Source organism: Sorghum bicolor, chromosome 5 (genome assembly GCF_000003195.3).
Source record: "Sorghum bicolor cultivar BTx623 chromosome 5, Sorghum_bicolor_NCBIv3, whole genome shotgun sequence".
Classification (NCBI taxonomy): domain Eukaryota; kingdom Viridiplantae; phylum Streptophyta; class Magnoliopsida; order Poales; family Poaceae; genus Sorghum; species Sorghum bicolor.
The window spans coordinates 6,030,163-6,053,307 of NC_012874.2; the positions used below are offsets into that span (position 1 = coordinate 6,030,163).

Consider the following 23,145-nt stretch of genomic DNA (forward strand, 5'->3'; position numbering starts at 1 on the left):
AAGAATATTTTCCTCCCTTCTTCAACCAAATGAACTGAACATTAGTCTTGCATGTTGGACATGGAAACTTCCCATGAACACACCAGCCGCAGAAAATCCCATACGACAAGAAGTCATGCAGGGACAGGGAGTAGTGGTACCAAACATGCATCGTGAAGTTGGTTTTTGTAGCTCGATCAAATGTCAATACCCCTTCATCCCAAGATTTGATCAATTCATCGATCAGAGGCGCCATATAAACACCCATATTATTCCCCGGATGACTAGGAATTATCAAAGACAAAAAAATGTTCTGCGCTTGAAAGCGTACACCAGGGGGAAGATTGAGTGGTATAACAAACACGGGCCAACAAGTGTATGGGGCAGCCATCATTCCATAAGGATTGAACCCATCTGTTGCAAAGGCAACACGTACATTACGAGCCTCTAGAGCTTTCTCATGATGAATACTATCAAAATGGGTCCATGCTTCACCATCCGAAGGATGTACCATCTTCTCAGGATTGTATCGACGTCCATGTTTGTGCCATGTCATCTGTTTCGCAGACTCCTCGGTCATGTATAGTCGGGAGCCTTGGTATGACGGGAAGGTACCGTAGGATTTTCACAGGAATCGAAAGCTGCTCTATACGACCATCCCCATGGTGTTGCTCCACGAATCTAGAGGACCCACACTTTGGACAGTGCATTGCTTCAGCGTGTTCTTCTCTAAATAAGATGCAATAGTGACTGGTTGATCACAAGCCCAATACTTCTCCTGAGGTGTGGGGGAGATAGCAATAGTGAGTCCAAGACGAACTCCGCAAGTATAGCAACTAGATAGTATAGATCCCACGGTCTCATGATCAATGTAACATAAATAATATAGAGCATTAAACAATAATCAATGAGTATCTTAACACAACAAGAATCATCACCCTTAATGTAAGAATCTCCAAGGTCGCTCGTAACCGTGAGCACGGCTAGTATACCAGTTTATTAAACACTCTGCAGAGGTCGTACATCTTTACCCATGAGTCATGATTTAACCTTTCGCTCAAGGTAGCTAACCTCTTAACCCCCTTCCAAGGGAGGTCGGCAGGGATCACTATGAAGTCTTTCAAAGGTTCGTCTAACAAGTTAGGGCCGCTTGGTTTCAGTAGTCAGTCCGTGTGATTCTACCCCGCAGGGAATCCACGGTCTGCTATTCCCCGTTTGCGCCACGCGGGTAACCTCGAACAAGCTAGAAAAGTTACTCATACTTGACTAAAGCCAGAGCCATCATAGCCCTCATGGTTGCACTTTTATCCCGGTTATCACTTACGAATAAATCCTCAAGTTGCTAAAATGTCATTATTATCATTTGTTGCTTTATATTAATCTAGTCACCAGATCATGGTCATAGAATTAAAAACCAAATGCTATACTTGCCTTGATCCAATTGCTCCTGCTGGTCCTGCTGATCTTACTTGCTTCCAAGGCTCTGATCTTGATCACCGAAGTAATGCCCACTATCTAATCTCGATCATCGATCACCAACACACAAACAATTGGAGACAGACATACACGAAGCCAACAAGATTACAATTAGAATAGTACACCTGCAGTAAATAAATGTAAATAAAAGTTTTCCAAAATCATCTACGTGCTGCTACGATCACGTCAACGCGAAATTCATGAAAAAACGGATTTACGACGCGAAAGTTATGCTTTAAACGGGATTTCAACAGCAATCTACGACTTGTAATTAACTAGGAAATCTAATAGTGGTAAACCTAAACAACAGTGGTACCAACACGAAGCTTATGAATTATGAAACTAACGCAACTTCAACGGATCAAATCAGAGCTAAAACGGAGAAGATAAGAACTTTCTAAGATTTTCCTATACAAAAGTAATTAATTAAATAGGGTCGCAAATTAAAATGTTTCAAACTGATGAACCAAAATTACTAACATGTAGATCTCGCGAAAACGAATCTAACGCAATTTGAACGGGTCAAATCGGAGTTAAAATGAATATTTTATGATATAAACAAACTCAGTGGTAATTTTGTAATTTGTGAAAATATATTTTGAATAACACTGAGTAAGTTTACGTTTTCAAAATAACTAAACGTATTCCGTAGAGGTGTAAAGGACCGCGGGTTATATTATAGAAAACTAGGGGGTCTCTTTAAGAAAAAGGTCCCACGAAGGGGTATCAGCCGTTTCTGGCCATCGATCTCGCGATGGACGGCCAGGATTAGAAGAAGGGGGAAGGGAGAGAGCCGGCCGCCGGAGGGGGAAGAGATGGCGGCGGTGCCGCCATCGCCGCGGCGTGAAGCTTGCCGAAGTCGGCGATTACAGCGCTACGGAGCACCATTCTCGCATTCGAGAACACCTAGAGAGAGAGGAAACTAAGGCGAGTTCGTTCCCGGCCTCGGCGTGGCCCGAGAGCTTCCTACAAGGCGGTCGACGGAGGTGCCATTGAAGGCCCCAACGGAGCTCAGGGGACGGCCCTAGAAAGCACCAAAACGCACGGGAGAAAGCCGAAGAGGGAGAGGGAGATGAGGCGCGCTCACCGGCGTGAAGAAGGAAGACGAAGACGGCCCAGCGAGACCGGATGGCGTGCGAAGGTCATAGCTCCAGCGGCGTTCTTGCTGCGCGTGTTCCAACGAGTGAAAGGGCAAAACGAGAGGGGGAAGAGGAGAGGGAGGGCGGCTCGGGCGCGGACGCTCTTCTAAACAGTCGAGGCGCGGGGGAGATGGAGAACGTTGGAGGGGGGGGAGAAAATCGGTCGGGAGGTTACTAAGAGCGAGCAAGGGGAGAGACGGTCGGGGAGGAAGGAGCTGACAAGGTGGCCCCACCTGTCAGCGGAAACGAGAGAGGGAGGGAAAGGGGTGGCCGGCTGGGCCAGGCCCAAAGAGAGAAGGAGCGCGGGGGAGGAGTTGGGCCGAAAGGCTGAGGGCGGGTGAGAGAGGAAGAAAAGTTTTTGCCATTTTCTTTTTCCAATAAAATTTTCCAAATACATTTTCCAATTGAATTTTTGAGCAAATTGACACAATGTTTTTAAAACAATCATCACAATAAAATGCACCAGCATGTATGCATCAAAATATGTTTCTAACCTTATATTAAATTTTAACTTCCTAAAAATTATTATTTTCCTATATTTTAATGCTCACAAAATTGACTCAATAAATCAAATTCAACTATTCGAAACAAGCAAATTTTAGGGTGTTACAAAGCAGTCACATACTCACATATGTTCTGTAGTCTTAGGGTCCATTCAGTATTGTAGGCATTTCTGCTTATGTATAAGAGTGTGTAAATGCACATCCCTTGACAGAGTATGAGAGTAAATTCTTGTAATGCAAATCTGGCCAGACTGGTGATGAGTTATACAGCTGAAGCACGTAACCAGGGTTACAAGCACATGAGAATTAACAAATCAAACATGTTATTCAGTTTTTTCAGCTTCTATCTGTTTGCTTGATCTCGTGTGAATATCTGCGTCTCATTTTGGTCTGTGTGGTTTGCAGTTTGGCTGCTCTCTGCTGCTGCTGCGTGTTGGAGGAATGCTGCGGCTGCTTCTGAGGTGTTAGATATCCGCTAATTGGATCCTATAGCGTTCTGGGGCATCCGAGTATTAAGATATAGTAACTGTGCTTGTAAAGAATCTGGAGCAGTGTGTTCTTGAGCTTCCAGTCCAGCATTATTCTATTGTCAAACAGACCATATATAGTTTGTAGTATGTGTTATGCCTTATTATCCGAAAAATAAAGAATGTTATTATTCATGGTATTGTAAATAAGGTATTTGCATAGCTCGACCAGAGAACACCTGTCATAATCATCCCCTGGTAAGTGGACAGCGGTCACTATGCTAAGTGTAAGTTTGTATTATTTTTTTTACATCAATAGTACAAGGGAATAGGTAAACAGCAAGGTTTTCGTGGTGTAGTTGGTTATCACGTCAGTCTAACACACTGAAGGTCTCCGGTTCGAGTCCGGGCGAAAACACTAATTTTGTCCGCCTCCCCCTTTTTTTTTGTGTTATTACCGCTATTTTCTTTTTGTCCCTTCCTTTCTCTCTTCTGTGCTTTTGCGCGTGCACGTGGGATTTCCTTTTTTTTTTTTGCCTCGAGGCATTACAATTTGCACAAATGACACATTTTCACCCTCGACGCCGTGCCTCCTTATGATGTGGCAACCGAACAAAAATAGGCTAAACAAGGAAAACATGCGTGTCGTCTTACTGGTGTAGTGTCTGGTATTTGGTTCAAGAAGAGATCGGATAGGATCATGGGATTAGAGAGCGGTGCCGAAATTTTCTTCGCAAAAAAAGAAAGAAAGAAAAAACGCTGCGGAAGGGCCTAGCTAGCAAACGGATGTTTACAATCTTTGGGCAACTTGGAGGTAACTAGGGAAAGTAAAGAGCATCACCATGAGCCTTTAAAATAACTCTATATTTTTTTTGTTAAAAATAAGGAAAAATAATTCTCTAACATTTGTGTATGTGAACTCCTCAAAGATAAAAGTCGTCCTTCGAAAAATCTATTTTGGCGCCTCCTTCGCCATGAATTTTCTCCTCTCTCACCAAAGTTTTTCCTCCTGCTGCGCGGCAATTCGTATTAGCATACTAATCGTTTGGCATGGCATTTGCCATCATCAAAAGCTGTAGCATCTGTAAATCATGTGTGTTCAAAAAATGCAAAATCCAGCGTTTTTTCTGAACAACATCGATCGGTTTATTCTTACTCTGCATCTCCTGCCATATAAATGGACCCAATGCCCATCAACTCTATTTTATTTTATCACACGAGAGATGCTCGAGGATTAGTCTACACTGGTAGCAGCTACGTACAGCAGCAGTTATTCTCATAGTTGCGCCCGGGGAATAGGATGCAAGCACCGCTGCTGTAGCCTGCACTCTTGCACCAGGGGTCGCATTGCCCAGAACCGCCCAGCTTCCAGCACGGTTGAATGCATGTTCGCGTTGCAACCGCCCCTGTTAACATAGCAATTTTACAACAATCAGCGAAGTTGAATAAAATGCCCTCCATCCATCTCAAAATAAATCAACTTGTAGAGGGGTTATCATAAGTTAATTAAATTATTTTGTGTTTCAACAAACTTATTATAGACAACAACAGAAATGTCTGTGTGCCCCCAAATTAGTATCACTATATATATTTTCATAATATATACTTATTTGGTGTTATAAATGTTATTAGTTTTCCCTATAAAATTAGTCGAGATTAAGATGTAGTTTGAATTAGGGTGGCTCTAAAAATTGTTTTTATTTTGGGACGGTGGTGTACATGTATACAAATGTTTTAGGTATATTATAGGCGTACCATAGGACGAAAGGGTAAAAATGATGATGAGAGCGACGACGATAAGGGTCGTCTTGAAAACATTGGAGGAGAATGATGCAGCCATAGATGATGGCAATGCTTCGATCACACTGGGTTGTGCTTGGACTTTTTTTTTTTGGTAAATGCTGATAGCCGACCTTGGGTGCTTTGGTACTATGAATTCGAATGGTATGTCAACTTATATATGACTCTTGGTGGATGGATATATTTAGCGCCCATTGATTTTTAGCGTTATTATTGCCAAGGATTTGTGTCCAACGCTTATCTCTATTTCATATAAAGCAGTAATTAATAATCGTTTGTTGGATCAAATTCACCCGTCAAAAGCATGAATTCATAAGTTATTAATTATTTTCCATCCAATCCAATAAAAGTATTACATCCATTCTAAATTATTAGATGTTTTGATTTTTTTCCTAGACACATAACTTTTATTATGTGCTTAGATATACAATATGTCTGAATACATAGTAAAACAATCTATTAAAATGTCTTATAATTTTGAATGTAAGGAGTACGTCGTAATTATTAATTAATTTTGTGGCTAAATTAAAATCAATTTCTGAAAGTAGCGTATTTTAGCTGCTTTATTTTTGTTCAATTTTTAAAAGGCAAAATAGTCATATTCATCCTTGAACTTTGGTCAAAAACTCAAATTCATTACTCAACTATCAAAATGGCCGTATTAATCTTCGAATTTACAATTTTGGCTCACAGTCTCATCCTCCATCCGACGTGGCTTGCCATGTTAGCATACTTGGCTAGAGTTTGATGCTCAAATATAGAGAATCGCTCTGTCAGTCTGTCATGTGTGCTCGTTCCGTGCGTGCTGGTCCAGTCTTTGCAATGGTATCTTGTGTTTTTGCTTTATAAGTGGCTGTGGCGTGTGGCTAATCGTGTAAGGATTTTGAAATCAAATCATCTTTCTAGAAAATAACATGTATTCATGTCTCAAAGTTAGCTGACATAACGAAGATTATGCACAAAGGATTGACCATGACATTCAATGCCTACTGAAATTACATGATGCTCTTTTTTGAAGCCGCAAGTTGTTTTCCTCTTCTTTTTCTGAGAGGAGCTGCTTTGTCCTACTGCAGATGCACGTACAAGTGAAGACGTGAAGTGGATTGAGTTTGCAGATGCTTCAGCAGTTGACTTACATCTTGAAAAAGAAACCTATCTTTTAGATGTGGCTGGACGTTTTCTTTTCGATTGCTTGGATTGTACAGGTTCAATGCCACTTGTTGTGATGGATTATGCGACCCGGTGTCCTCCTATTGTTATATGGTAGAAGTTAGTGCCATCTTATGTGAAACAATATATTACAATAGTAAGGGGAAAAAATCAGAACTGCATATAAACACCATTTTTCACAGAGTGTGTCTTAGAGTTGTGGACCCTTATTTTTGTATCGACAACATCTAATTTGAGTACCAACTCTTGATGACTTGGTGCCTGATTTCACTTGTTGTGAAGGGTCTTTCCTCTCAAACAAGAAGCATGCTGACAGAGTGAGTTATTGTGGCAAGCCATGTAGGATGGAGGATGAGATCGCGCGAGCCAAAATTGCACATTTCAGGACTAATGTAGCTGTTTTGATAGTCCTCCATCTATTAACTGTCGCTGGATGCAGTGTTTTGCATTTATGAATTATGACTGCCTCACGGAGTTAATAGTATGTGAGTCTCAACTCTAGTGCGGCAATGCATATATGCATGTCACATACCGGCCCCTCTCCAATATGGGCCAAAGGTGGTCGCATGTCCCGTCCTACGAGTTGGGCCAGGTAGAAGTGGAACAGGAAAGCATATGTTGAGTAAAATGGGAACTTTTTCTTTAAAGTACTCCAAGAGTTTAGTATAATTTACTTGGTAAATTAATAAATCTAGTAAGTTAATACAAGCTGCAGTTTTGTATAATATCTTGGTAAAATGACATCTGATTTATTTTTGGCCCATCCGTGGGCACCGCCGCCACATTTTCGTCCGACGTGGGGTGCTCCACCTCCACTGCCGCCGGGCACCGGCCGGAGAACAGCGCAGGGCAGCTGTGCCCGTGCAGGCGCCGTGTGCAGGGCCAGCAGATGGTTCACGCCAGGGGAAGTCGCTGCGCAGGTGCCAACATGGCAACATCTTCAGCGCTAGTACTAGTATGGCTGCAGCTTTTGACTATTTTCTGTCGTCATTTTTTTATATAAAAAGTTTCTATCGTCATGGTTCTGTAGCCATCGCCAGTATGAGCAATCTCACGCCAAAAACAACCTTCGTGCCCGAGGAAACTATGCGACGGAGGAGGGAATAGGAAGTTCTCAGCACTTTGGAAACTTATGACTTGAGAAGAATATTTAGCAACTTTTTATTTTTTTAAAGACCTCTTTTACAAAATGGTTGGAGAAGACTTTTCTTCATTTTTGCTAAAAAATAGAATAGAGAGTTGTTTTACAAAACTTCTGGAGATGCTCTCTATAGAGACAGATAAGAGATAAAAGATATGGGCCATCAAGATAAAAAAAATGTATTTATAATAATTTAAAATGTAAAAAATAAATGATTTCAGTCGTCCTGTTGCCGAACCATTTAATTTGAAGCTTCATTAGATATTCTATAGAATGTACTCCATTGAAAATTATAGGTCGTTTTGGCCTTTATAAATAGACTAGCAAATATGCTCGTGCGTTGCAGCGGGAGAAAAAAAATATTAAATAGTCACGCAAAATGATAACGTGAATGGTACATATGTATTTATATTTTTGCTTTTTTAGTTTATTTCATGATGACAGTCACATTCATAATGTAAGTTAATGCTGACAATAAATAACAAATATCCTATTAAACCTGTATTGAATTAAAATACACCTTAATATATTTTTTTCTTCCATTGCAAAACACATAATTATTTAGATATAAATATATCCTAACTTTTGCAATATTTCATAGTACCTATGTGTTTCTATGACTCAATATCGACCTTTGTAGCTTTTTTGACACATCATATCAACCTTCATAACTTAGGCCTTGTTCAGTTGGCGAAAATTTTTGGTTTTGGCTACTGTAGCACTTTCGTTTGTTTGTGATAATTATTATCCAATTATAGAGTAACTAGACTCAAAAGATTCGTCTCGCAAATTACAGATAAACTGTGCAAATGGTTTTTATTTTTATCTATTTTTAATGCTTCATGCATTTGTAAAAAGATTCGATGTGACGGGGAATCTTGAAAATTTTTGTAAACTAAACAAGGCCTTAATGTGCAAACAACATAATAAATGTTGAAAAATAGGAGTTCGGGGCGTGCCTTAGGCAGAAACCGGACAGCGGAGAGTTAGTGAAGCCTTTGGGAACACCAACAACAAGGACATTCTCTTCATACTCCTAGCTAGCTACCTCCACGTGTTCCGGGTCTGCCTCTAGCATGTTCTCGGTCATCGCTGAACCTATATGCTTACAACATACTATGCAAAGATGATTTAATACACCTATAATTAAAGCACAATCTAACAAGATTCATAACATCTATGGATAGATCATTTTTTTATAAATCTAACAAAACTGTTTTAGATTTTTTCTAATTTTTTATGATTCTTGGTGAATTTTATAAAATCTTTGTTTTTTTAAAAAGAGAAAAAGAAAGAAAAAGGAAAATGTTTGCATGGGCTTGATCCAGCCCAATGAAGCTAGACTAACTGTAAGATCTAACAAAACTGGTTTAGATTTTTTCTAATTTTTAGTGAATTTTTTAAAATCTCTGTTTTTAAAAAAATAGAAAAATGAAAGAAAAAGAAAAATGTTTGTATGGGCTTCGTCCAGCCCAACAAAGCTAGACTAACTACAAGGATTTGGCTAAGTCAAAAAAAAGAAGCCCACTTGAATTTGGACATTTTGTATAAGAAATCCTAAGTTATTTTAAAAACTATCAAAGTCCTCCGACTTCTTCTTTCTCTCTTGTATCTTTATGTCTGAAAACTTTGTATTTCTTTCTATTCTCTTTCCTACTCTTATTCCCTCCTAATCTCTTACAATTGACGGCAATTGACAGACAAAGGCGAAACACTATGTCTCTAAAAAAGACAGAATGGCTTATAATTTGGAATACTCCTTTGATGTGATAGATATTAATACTTAGTCACATAAACTTAGTTAAACTAAGAATGGTTTAACTTAGAATAAATGAAAATCCTTTATATTTCATGGATGAAGCTAGGCGAGGAAATCATTAATTGGCTAGTGGGGAAATCATTAATTTCTAACTAAAACAATATCTATACATTATCTCTTTTCTATATCTCTATCCCTATATACTTGTCTATAAATATCAAGCACATTCTCTCTCTGTCGGTACATACGCAGGCGGCGCTAGCTCCACTAGCTCACTCACGTCATGACCATGCCGATGAAGAAACATTTGGTCGCTGCCATGATCACCTTGGCCTTGCTCATGGTGTCGTCATATCGTGAGTTCGAGCTAATTAATACTAATGCATCATGCTTGGAAATCTCCAAATAAATAAATAAAACTCGATCGATCTTGCAGGCGCAACAGCACGTTACTGCGAAACATCGGGGGGGATTAAGTGCTACAACGACGAGATGTGCTACAACCTCTGCTCGGATTCACCTGGTTGTCGCTTCACCAGCGGCTACTGCCGCTCCAGAGACTCAACCTGCGTATGCCTCAGAGAGAAAACCGCCGTGTGGGGAGAAAAAGCCAACGACGGAGAAGGAGAAGCAGCCGCCGGCCATGGCGGCGGCAGCGGCGGCGGCGGCGCGATGCTTATTAGCTAGTAATTGATTACTAAGTGCCGATCGACGGGTAGTAGCAGGAAGCACAATGTTTTGATGGATCGATGCCTCTGCTCGATCATGTGTTGCCAACTGCCAACTGCATGCGTTGCAAAATTTGAAGCGAATAATAATAAGTTGATGATCCATGTGAAATCGAGCAAAATTTGAAGCGAACTAGCTAGAATTTAATATAATTGCTATAAGGGGCCGGGGATGACGATGGCTCGTCTCTCTCCCTGCGACGACACGAGCGATGCGATATATGGAGGGCAGAACCCGTTAGCTACAGGCCGGAGAGATGGCGCCGCATGAAGCAGTTTGACACTTTCGCTTCATGCGGACGCAGTCCATATACCAAAGCTCTGAAAAGTTTTCGGAACTGTAGCACTTTCGTTTGTTTGTGGTAAATATTGTCCAATTATAGACTAACTAGGGTTAAAAGATTCGTCTCGTCATTTACAGTCAAACTGTGTGATTAGTTTTTATTTTCGTCTATATTTAATGCTTCATGCATGTGCCGCAAAATTCGATGTAATAGGGAATCTTGAAAACTTTTTGGATTTCGGGGTGAACTAAACAAGGCCTCACTGAGGTACGGCCTGAGGCCATGGCGGTCCCTAGGTTATTATAAGGAAGGATGCTTCTGCAGTTGGTGTGTTACACGGCATCCCTCTCTTCAATACTTTTTTTTCCCACGCCTCTTCATCCCACTTTCCAGCGCCAGTACAGTCTGTGCGGTGGCGGCATCGACGAGGCGACGAGCGTAGTATTCATGTGCCCCAGCCATATGCACTGCTGTTGTGGCATTCCAGCATGTTCGCTTGAGCTTATCTACCGAATATATGAGGCCTTGTTTAGATGTGAAATCTTTTTGGATTTCGCTACTGTAGCACTTTCACTTGTTTGTTGCAAATATTGTCCAATCATAGACTAACTAGGGTCAAAAGATTCGTCTCACGATTTATAGGCAAACTGTGTAACTAGTTTTGTTTTCGTTTATATTTAGTGCTTCATGCATGTGCCGCAAGATTCGATGTGACGAGAAATCTTGAAAACTTTTTGGATTTTGGTGGGAACTAAACAAGGCCTGAGTCATTCAACAGAGCGAGCAGGCTTTGATCGTCTGCAACAGATCAAATTTGACAGCGGCGGCAGCCGGCAACTAACGTAGCGCAGTGCAGGCACTGCAGTCCCTCCGTCCCTCTCTCCCTGTCGCTGAACTGTAAGGGTAAGAGCATCTCCAAGAGCCTTGACTCAGGCAGCAAAAAGCCTTGACTCGTACAATTGTGAAATCTGCCTTACTTGTGAGGAGGAAACTGCTCAACACCTCTTCTGGAGCTGTCCCTTTGCCCAACAATGCTGGGGAATACTAAATCTCCAAACAATTCAAACAGGAGACACCTCTGAAAACGTCTTAGCCATCAAAGACCAATTGAATAACCAATTCTTCATGACCGCAGTTATTATTATGTGTTAGACTATTTGGACGACAAGAAATGAACTTATATTCAAGAACAATCAGATCGGTATACAAGAATCCAAGCGACTATTCTTCAAAGAAATCAATCTTGTCTCCATAAGGGTGAAGGAGAGGCTAGCAGAATCCTTTGATCAATGGATCCAAAGCTTGTAATTGATGCTTCCACTACTTTTATCTTTTTTGTTTCTTTCTTTGTTTCTTGATTTTTCTCAGACGCTTGTACCCCTTTTTTTCATAACAAGTTTAAAATAAATTTCTACAGGGGCCAAGGCCCCTCCAGTTTCCTAAAAAAAAAAATCATTATTTAGATAGTCATTTGCATAAAAATTGTTTTCTATATTTTTTTTTACTTTCTAACAGTTTTGTTAAATCTCATGTGCACTCTAGAGAGTCATTCTCGTCTTCTATATTTGACTAGCGAAAAATCCAGAATAGATAATAGCTATATTTAGATGACCATTTAGAGAAGCTGTTGGAGCGTAGTTTTTCACAAAAATTACTATTCCTAGCATTTAGAAAGAATATACAAAGTCTCTTGGAGATACTCTAAGTGACTCAGTTTAATAGGTATAGGGGGCTTAGGGCATGGCAGCCTGCAGGGTTTGCAGTTGCTGCAATTTTTGTGTTTATTTGATCTAAATCTGACAAGTGACAACTTCAATTTGCTTTTCAATCTTGAGAATAGTTGATCCATTAATTATTTATTTAATTCCTCGAGCCATACAGGCTGCAGGTAATTTGTTCCAAAATTTAAGTCTACTGCAATAGGTTTCTAATTTTCTAAATTTATAATTCAATTTTTTTTGAACATGTTAGATGTTGCTTAAAAAGGGCAATGCTAAGTTACAATTTTTTACCTTTAAAAAGGTAATATCTCAAATTAATCTAAGCAATTAATTTTTCATATTTTATGAATTATTTAATAAATTAAAAAAATCCAAGAAAACAAAAAGTAATCACCACGGATTGCCCTAATGTCGGGAGGAAAGATCCCATCTGAATTCTCCAAATCACGGGATCATGATGAAGCATGCACGGAAGCGGTTGGGCGGCCAGGCAGACTCGCGTCGGGTGCAGTGAAGTGCACCCTCGACCGTCCTCGAGCAGAGTGTAATCTACTGACTTGGTTGATATTTTTTTTCAAAATAAATTCAGTTTTGTGAAATTGTCCATATAACTATTCGCATTATCAACCAGCCCACCTAGGCACATGTAAGTCACATACACGTATGTACCCACATTACCGGTCACTCGCTAATACGCGTGAGAGCACTCCCAATGCAAACCATTGTGGTTTCTATAGATAATTAATTACAGTACCACCTAAGCATTTTGCTGATGTGGCAATGTAGTTATTGAAGAGAGAGAGTAAAAATCATAAAAACTAGGTCTAAGTTAGAAACCATGTCTACACAAAATCCAAGACATGAAGCGATATGATTGGCTAAAAATGGAGAGAGAATGAATGTGATTGGATATAAAAATATTCTATAGAAACTGTCCATTGAGACCATAGTTTCTATATATAGTGTCTAGAAAAATTAATGGGTATAGAAACTATATGTAGTTTCTAGCATTGTGAGTGCCCTTAGAATGGCCCAAATGGTAGTTGGCATGTCATCTGCCATGTTATTGTACACATGATGTTATTGTATTCAATTTGTTATGACGATTTAGTTTTGTCATTGCATCAATGACAAAAAAAACTATCATCACTGTATTAATGACAAAGTCCTTTGGTGGTCACTGTGACGACAGTCAAACAGGTTGTTATCGTCATAATCTAATTGTCATAGAAGCCTAGAATCCTTATAGTGGATATTTTTTATAAGTAATGGTTTAAAACACCTATAATATTTTGAAATGGAAAAAAGACCTATAATATTTGTATCTATTATTTATCTTAATTCTGTAATAAAAAGTGTAGTTACTTCATCACCCAGGAACATCGACTGGGCTTCTTGACGAAGGCGCACCTTAGCAATCTGATAAGTGAGGGATCCATTACAATTTACTTGGATTGGTCTTTCCATAAATTACATTTAAATGCAAATAAAGTAGCCAGTTCATATGTTTCTTTAAACATACCATATAAGAATATTAATATCATATATACACTTCTAAAAATTAGACTGATGACGAAATAAGCGACCAGGAGATGGTAACACCCAACGTGCAGAATCCAAGGTGAAGAGTGCCATCGCTTGCACTTTCTTTCTTAGGCTTGAAAATTATCTTTCTCCCCACAAGAACTTTATCACCTCGCAATGCCTTCGCACAAACCTTGAGCTCTCCAATTTCTTCAACAGATGCAACACAACGTGAAAGCGTAATACTTCTTCCATAACCAACAACAGGCACTTTATCGTCGCCAGAATCAAGTAAGATGATTTCTGCACTACTTATGCTAGTGGTACCAGCAGTAAACTGTGCACGGTAACCATCTGGCCATGACCCATTGATGATTCGCAAAGCAATTGTTGCCTCCACTGAACTAACCATAGAGCCAAGTTCAAACTCAACTGTGCTAAGCCTGCTAGTGAAGTCCCTTGTAAGGCGGTGTGAGTGAAGCCGAGTAAAATTGATGTAAGTTACAGCTAGAAAGCTCAAGCATTTATCCTCAGGTTCAGTAGTGCCCTTAACTTTCAGATCAACCTCAAAGGTCGCAGGGTCCAACAACACAACAGCGCGCGTAGGACCTGTCAGTTTCAAATTTGGAACCTATATGGATGCATCAACATTAAATCAATACACTAAGTGAACTGAAGTGGAACATGTTAAAAGCATATAATAAAAAAAATCGAGCACTACAAACCAACATTGTAAACACAAAGCGCACAATAGAAAAGACAAAATTATTTGTTCAAACAAAAAACAACAAATTGGCTATATAATCATGCATGTACCGTGGTTCATGAGCTGTACGTTTCGCATATTTGTTTGCATAGCAAACAGGGTCCAAAGATTTTCAAGACAGAATTCAAAAGATAGCACCAGAAATTCGGACACAATTAAATATTCAACTCAGGAGACATGATACATTAGTTTAACAGATTGAAGGGAGGGCAGTGAAGTTTCCAGGACACAACATGCATGTGTTCCATCATATTATGTAAAGTAATTTGTTCAATCTAAGAGTGTGCCAGTTTGATTAGTAAATACTCCCTCCGTCCCAAATTATATGATGTTTTGCTATTTCTATATCCATAGCTTTTACTATGTATCTAGACATATATAACATATATCTAGGTACATAGTAAAAGATATGAATCTAGAAATGATGAAGCGTCTTATAATTTGCAACAGAGGGAGTAGTTATCAGCTTCTCTTATTATTGTCAACCTAACAAACATATGACCAAAGACATCACAAATAGTCAAACTCAGTGTGCAAATTCTTAAAAAGAACTTAAATAAATGGATCACACTCCTTTTATTATAAAAGCTGATCCCTGACACAGTTAAATGGATTAAATATAGATGATTCAGTGCAGAGGAAACCAGAGACACATAGAGGTCATGGTGATGAAAGCTAAGAGTCTAAGTGCACCGCTGTGGTAACAGACAACAATTGGAGCAGACAAGAAAAATTGTGAAAAAGTAAGATTTGCTTCATCAGGCAGCAAAAAGCAAGAAGCAACAATCAAGTGAATGACAAGTAAGAAATAGCACAAACCTCTCTGGTAAGGATTTGACAGTTGTCTCTTGGACGGTCAAAGATGATATTGCGATTGTGATCGACGCAGTCGCGTATTGCAACCATCCCAAACACCTGGAGTGGCCATTGTAAACCCTCTCTTATCTTTGAGACTTTGAGTGAAAAGATCTGCAGGGTAGTGCGTGGGGTAGCAATGTGACGAGGTTCAGGCTTCTTGTATGTGAAACGCATGTTAGGGATCGTTGCTGCAAATAGATTTAAATTAAGTTAAAATATAAATAGATTTATAAGTAAAATTTAATGAGGAGCCCGCGCAGTGACAATGAATTAAGACATACTCCCTCTGTCCCCCAATAAATCGGCTATTGCCTTAAGTCAACTTTTTTAAGTTTGAACAAATTTATAGAAAATAAGACCAAAATCTATAGAAGTATGAAACCAAATTAGTATCATTAAATACACCATGAATTATATTTTTATAATGTGCTTATTTGGTTTCACAAACATTAGTGTTGTTTTCTATGAATTCGGTCAAACGTTAAAAAAAGTTTAACTTAAAACAACTAGGAATTGATTTACTCAGGGGGGACAACGGTGGGAGTATAAGCAGCTATCATTGTTTGTTGGCTGACATATCCTAGCACATAGAAAGGGAATGACTCGCTTGGCTGAAAAACTACGCCTGAAAATATTGTTCACTTGATTTGTTGTTTGAGAAAAATGCTGTGCTGGCAGATTCAGGAGACAGATAAGCTCGAACAGGGCCTGAACCAATCACACAAACTTGAAATGTATAAAAAACAAGGAAATCCCTGCCAAATGCAAACGAGGCAAGGGATGAAATCAAGCATCCATATTTCTTGCTAATATAAAAGCTTGCTGGGCAAAAGCCCCTGTCTAGGCAAATTAAGGGACGAAATCAGAACATCAGTCCCAAGTTTATAAGGCTAGCTACACACCCAGAACAGAATCTAGTATAAACAGATACTCCAGTAGAACAGCAACGTTATCTTGAACTAAAGGAATAGCAGAAATAAACGATGCAAGGATCGACAGAATACTGGCAACCAGGAGCGTCATCGCGGTACCAATGCAATTGAGTAATTAAACAACTCACTGGTGTCTTCGAAGCAACCGGAGTAGCGGGAATAATGGAAGTTCCAGGTATTCCTAAACTCTCTAGCCTCGACGGCGTAGTAATCGTCCTCTTCCCCTGAATCCTCCTCCGGCAGCCCCTCCTTCTCCCGCGCCGCCTTGTCCGCCGCGTAACGCGCCACCCTCTCGTCCCACTCCGCCTTGACCTTCGCCACCAAAAGCGACATCCTATCCTCCTTCGACGAAGGAGTAGGCCTACACGAGGGCGCATCCATCTCCATCACCGCGGCCGATCGATAGGATTCCTCTTCGCTGCCGCTACAAATCGATAGGATTCCTCGCCGCCGAACTCACTTGCGTACGAAACCCTAATTAAGTCGGGTGGTCGATGCGTGGGACCAGTGTGTGTGTGTCTATATATATATATATATATATATATATATATATATATATATATATATATATATATATATATATATATATATAGCAAAAATACACGTTGCAACGAAAGAAGAAAAGCTATTAAATCTATATCTATACTACTGGACATGCAGAGTTTCTTTCATTCAAACTTATATATATAACTCGTGCTTATACAAGTTATAAAATAGTTCTTGTCTAACATGATATAGAGTTCGATTCTAGTTTTATATATAGGTCCTATATATGGTAACCTTGATAGCTACGAAGAGTCCTCATCTTAATATAAAATAGATTACTTCCACTAGTAGAAAAGAGTACAACGCTGACGCTTCCTTTTTATACCACAGGTGGTTGTAGTTATCACGCGCCTATGGTATAAAAAGGGCGGTGTCAGAACTACGAACCGTATGTGAAGACGCATTTTCACAGGCGGTTTTCCTAACAAAACCGCCGGTAGAAATCATGCATTTCTACAGGCGGTTGTCCTAGGAACCGCCACTAAAAATCATATTTCTACGGGCGGTTTTTCTAACAGAACCGCCTGTAGAAATCATGTATTTCTACGGGCGGTTCTCCTAAGAAACCGCATGTAAAAATCATATTTCTACATGCGCTTTCTTAAGAAAGTCGCCACATGTAGAAATAATTTGAAATTGAATTTTTTGAGTTTTTCAAATGACCTTGTTTGAAAAAACTGTCAAAATGAAAATTGTAGATCTCGAAAAATTATGAAACTTTGTAGTTGATAATTTTTTCATTAGACATCATCTTGTCGTCGAAAACTACGTTTGAATTTCTTAAATTTGAAATTCATATTTTGTAAATGACCTCGGATGAAAAAACTTCCAATATAAAAGTTGTAGATCTTGAAAAGTTATGAAACTTTGTAGTTGACAACTTTTTCATTGGAATCCGTTTAGGGCCTCAAATAATCAATATATGCTCGGTTTGGGATAATATGTGGGAAACTGAACTCTAATATAAACACAAGTGAGTGATAGGTGGAGTGGTAGAGGAGGCTGCGCGCAAGGCCAATGTCTCAGGTTTGAATTCCACCAGCCGCGAAGCGCGCTTTTTTTCGCGACTTGCGACTTCGACATGGGCCTTCCTTATAATTAAAATCTTTTTTTCTATTTTTAAAAGTCGATTTTGTATTTTCTGTAAAAACATTTCTACAGGCGGTTCACATAACTGAACTGCCTGTAGAAATGAATTTCGTACTAGTGTTCGATCTTTTGAGTAAGCTAAATAGGAATTCAAATTCAAGAGTTTGATTCCAAATTTATATTGACACTATATAGGGTAACTTGATAGCTAGGAATTCTAATAATCCTAATATAAATAGATTACTCATCTTTAAGTAATCCAAATAAAAAAAGATATAAAATTTTCTATTTTCTTGGTTTACCTTTTTTCTATTCTTTTTCATATGTCCCATTCCGGACTACTACATCATCTGCTTAAACCCAGTTATAACCAAACCCAATAGCAAACCAATTTCATCTAGAACTAGTCCAAACGCAGTTCGAACCAAACCTAGCAATAAAGAGTTGGCGGACAGAATTTTCTGGCGGACTGAAATTTTGACAGTTATATATTAGAGAAAGAGTTAGAGGAAGACAGACAAGAAGAATAGATTGATGGGAAAAAAAATCTAAAATTTTACCTTTTATTAATAGGTATATAGATATAGATACCTAAGACATGATTTAATATGTTTTGGCTTAGACTCTATATGACTATCAGCTAACACGAGCTATTGTACGTCGTATGAGTATGTGTCGCTACAGATTTATCTTTTCTCACCATCTGCATCTCTCTTCCCTCTGTCAATTATTCAACGCCATGCAGGGGCCTTGAAATGCACCGACACAACCTCTAGCGCTACTACTAGCTCGGATCAATTCTAAGAAATCGTCGGGGAGCAGCGTCGGGCCGGGCCTCCCAATCAAGATGATCTTCAATGCCAGGACAGACTCATCCCCCTTACGTACGATGTGATTTGGGTGTGTGTGCGTGCCAGGGGCATCGTATCGGCATTGTGTCGATCTGCAGCTCCACAAGCTAGTTCATATTTGGTCTTAATTATATATTGTTTCTGCTCTCTTCCGAGTCCTGGCCGGCCATGGAAGTGGTGCAAGAGCTGACGAGTCATGGACAACTATCCACGGAGGAATAGAATATTAACGGACAAAAAGATACTTGGTGGATTGAAATTTTCATAGTTATATATTAGATAGAAAAAAAAACATATGTAGGCAACCCTCCTTCTAAAAATTGCACACATCTCAAAGCAGTCTATTAAATTAATTAATTAATTAATTTCTTATTGATTTATTCTCGGGTCACAGTTGGGCTCAATCCGTTCATGACCCAGCCTCGAGTCCAGCCCATCGGCACAATTCGTGGAAGAATGCACAGCGTTGCGAGCTGCATGAGCTCTCTCGTATGCGGGCAGTTCATCCAGCCCCATGAGCCAAGTGCTCGGCAGCTACGTCGGTGGTCGGCATCAACGCCGAAGAATTTGGTGTACCTCGATCGCGATAAAATATAAACTCTCCATGCAAGTGTCCAAACTTACGACCAGGATGGATGCGGATAAAATGCTTTTGATTGGGCTGGACGAAAATTATTGATAGCAAAGATTTTGTCTTAGGTATGGAGGTATAGATAGGTAGTATGGATTAAGGTAGGTATAGAAAAAAGTTTATAGGAAACAAAAAATATATCTAGTATCTTGCTAGACAAGAGCTAATATAATTTGTATCAGTACCGGTCGACTATATATAAGTCCGGATGGAAAAGACTCTCTATTATCCGGTAGTACTTAGAGAGAGATTAACCAAAAAATAGATGAATTTTGTCTCTTTATTATTAGGTATAGATACAAATACATGTGTCTCTTTTTTTCTCTGCCATCATAATCTCTTTTCCACTCTTTTTCCTTTTTCGTCTAAAATAATTCATGCAAAAGTACCAAATTGTCCATGGGCCAAATAGAATCAGGTTTATCACGGTGCAAGCCGGCAACCAAAAACAGAACGATACTAACTCTAACTTATGTTTGGACAGCAGGCAGTGCTGAATAATTTGAGTGAGGATCAAGTTGATACATTTGTTGGATGAATGAGCAATATAAATATATATAACCAGCTGCACTTTTGTGGCCTTCATTCTGAACATAACAAAGAAAAATACTTCTGGCGCCAAACATCACGAACAAAATGGTACTTGATATCAATATGTTTAGTCCTCTCATGGAACATCTGATCTTTAGTAAGGTAAATGGCACTTTGACTATCACATTATAAATTAATGCAAGAATCAACCCCACACAACTCAGCGTACAAACCAGTCAGCAAAATTAATTCCTTGCATGCCTTGAAAAAGGAAATAGAAACGCCTCGCAAAAGATTTTTTTTATAGTAGTGTGTGGTACCACTAGAATTCTCCATTGGGGTGCATCAGACCCTTCCCACGGGCACCAACTTCTATTTTGTTGGGTAGAGGCCAGTGGCAGAGGGAGGGGGGCTTGGCACCCCCAACCTTATCATAACTCCCTTAATACCCCATAAATTAGATGCTTAATTATCTAATTAGCTAGTTAATGATATTTTCTGTACTCTTATTTCACGTTAGTCTCTAATAGTTTCTTACACAAATAAAAACTAGATCTTTCTAATATTTTCTTCATATCTTTTATTTTTATTATTGTCTATCAAACATTAGTTTGTCCCCTACCACTCTAATTAGCTAGTTAATTGAAAATTAGTATTTACCTTGTTTAATCTTTTTGAATTGATCTCCAATAATGGGATCTATATTATTTAGCAATAGTTTTCCTATTATCTCTTATCTCCTATGTTTCTATTATTATTCATCTAAAGTCTAAACGGTCATTTAGCCCATGTACTCAACTTTTAAATACTAACAGTGGTATGGTGTTTCTGTTTAATCTTCTATTTAAATGATCATTTAACCCGTTTAAGTGATCGTCTTGTCTGAGGCTAAACAATATGTAACTAATTGTTTGCCATTTGATGTTAGAATCTAGTACTAATTAATTTTGCCCCCGTTTAACTACTTGTTTTTATTGTGGTTGTTTTCCTAGCCAAACAAATAGATTGATCAGGTGATTGTTCTTAGTTTGCACGGGCCCTCTATGTTTAAATCCTGGCTCCGCCCCTGGTAGAGGCTACCTATAAATAACCCAATGACGGGTCATGTGAGTGTTGTTCGAGCTGAGGAACATCTCTAGTGAGCTGAGGCCCTTTCCTAATGCTCTAGCCACAACAAGTGCTTAAGGAAATATTAGATGATGAGCATATTGTTTTGCAAAGTGCTGAGGCTAGTTAGACCACCGCTTTGGTGCTTGCTCTAAGCTTAGGTCTAGTGTTTTGCAATGTTTGCATATCCCTTGCTATCTTGGTGCTTGTGTACACTATTTTTGTGTACACTATGAACTTGTAATCTTAAGAGATCACACAAATTATCCACCAGCTGCTAGTCTCTTACGTGTTCTCGCGGGAGCTCTAGTTCTCTCTGCTCAGGCCTAGAGGCTGGGAGTCGCTCACGCCATTATTGGACTCGACTCTACATTCCTGGTGGCTGAATGGAAGAGATCAGGTGCCTTCGCAGCTGAGAAGAGGCTTCGACTGCTCCTTGTCTCCTGGCTGCTTTGGAAAGAGCGCAACAACCGGACCTTCAACAATGTTTCAGCCCCGCCTTCACAAGTGCAGCTCCGGGTTCTGGAAGAGCTCAACCAATGGATTGCCGCTGGCTTCGCGGCAGTAGCTAATTTTCTAGTCTTCCTAGATAAGGTTGTAGTCCTTTGTAGTCCTCTCTCGCCAGCTGGGCAGCTCGCCTAGGGGCCACACTCTTGGTTTGTTTATTTCTATGTTTCGATTCTCCTTAATAAAATACACGTGAAGAGACGTGTTCTAGAAAAAAAAAAGATCACACAAATCACACCACGCAAATCATACTTATGGTGTGGTTGCTTAGCTTGTACTAGAGGGAAGGTAACTTTTTGCTAAAAAATGCTCATTATTATTATATTATATTATACTGAAATAAGCACTCTCTCGAACACAGATGAATTTCTAGTTTTCTACCACATCATGTTCAGCATTCTAGCTAGCATGATGTTCAGCTAGCAGTGAAACTTTGTCTGAATATTATCGGAGTCTTCTTTCCAATAAGGTATGGTGGTGGGGATGACGGACCGCAGCCTCTTCCTCCTTGTGTCGACCTCGAGCAGCCATACCTTCCTGTCGTCGTCGTCGAGGTAGCAAGAGTAATCGTTGCGGACCCTGAAGCACACCACGTCAGGGTCGTCGGAGCTCACGACGGGGTACTCCAGGGGCACGCGCGGGAGGTTCCGGTACTCCGGCAGCCTCCAGAGCTCGTCGCAGTCCCACACTCCGTCTTGAACCCAGGTCATCGTCCTCAGTTTCAGCGTCCACGTGGTCACCGTGAAGGCGAAGCGGGACCGCTTGCACGTGCTCGGCCTCGAGCCACCACGGACACGGAGCCGGCCACCGCAGCAGCACCGGGAATCGACGCTCACCAGCCTCACCGCGCCGGCGCCGGCGGCGCACATGTTCCGGGAATACTTCATGCTAGGTGGGTCGTCATCGTTGCTGCTGGTGTATCCGTTGGCCTCGTCGTAGTCGTAGTCGTCGTCGTAGTCCCCGACGAGCTTGGCCGGCAGCCGTACGTACCGTAGCTTGAAATGGCTCGCCTTGTCCGCCATGTCGCAGACGAGGAGGCCGGCGAGGTAGTTGAGCCAGCACAGGTACCGGTCTCCGACAGGGATGACCCCGACGGCCTCCCACCAATCAGGCAACACGTGGAGTTTGCCGCCGCCGTGGTTTTGGACGATCGGCACAGCCTTGTTGAGCTCCCAGCCGCCGCCGCCACGGCCGCCTAGACGAAGCACGCGGAGGTCAGCCGTGTCGCGTGGCTCCCTGAGCGTGATCGCCTCGAGTTGGGCTACGAGGAGCTCGTCATCGCCGCGCCGCAGGAGGCCGGTGTCACTCAGATTCAACGCGCGGACGCTGTCATCATCGTCGTGCCGCCGGCGAGGGATTTGGCGTTCGGGGAGAAGAGTCAGCCGCGGGGGCCGGGGCAGGGACCGCCGGGAGGCGCAGGCGCCGTCGTACACGAAGTAGTCGGTTCCGCCGCCTTTCGTCGTCATCAGGAAGAGGACAGAGTCTCGGTGGGCCGCGACTACTCTGGAGAACCCGGTGTCGTCGCCATACTTGACGGGGGACCGTGCGCTGCCCACCATGGCGTGGTTGAGGTAGGAGAACGCCGGCGGCGGCGCGATGCCCATGGAGACGACGAAGTGTCGGCCCGTGGAGGTGC

The 23,145-nt window shown here is 40.7% G+C and overlaps 1 protein-coding gene and 1 non-coding gene across 2 annotated transcripts; both read left to right on the forward strand.

Moving 5' to 3' along the window:
• Positions 3,909 to 3,982, forward strand: TRNAV-AAC. The gene has a single exon. It is a non-coding gene; the product is annotated as a tRNA-Val (tRNA).
• Positions 9,680 to 10,274, forward strand: LOC110435341. The gene is made up of 2 exons (XM_021460801.1): positions 9,680 to 9,790; positions 9,871 to 10,274. The coding sequence occupies exons 1-2, from the start codon at positions 9,718 to 9,720 to the stop codon at positions 10,119 to 10,121; spliced, it is 324 nt and encodes a 107-aa protein (XP_021316476.1). The 5' UTR covers positions 9,680 to 9,717; the 3' UTR covers positions 10,122 to 10,274.

Coding starts and splice junctions, on each gene's coding strand:
- LOC110435341 (XM_021460801.1), top strand. CDS start 9,718: ATGACCATGCCGATGAAGAAACATTTGGTCGCTGCCATGATCACCTTG. Junction 9,791..9,870: donor GCTCATGGTGTCGTCATATC/GTGAGTTCGAGC, acceptor TCGATCTTGCAG/GCGCAACAGCACGTTACTGC.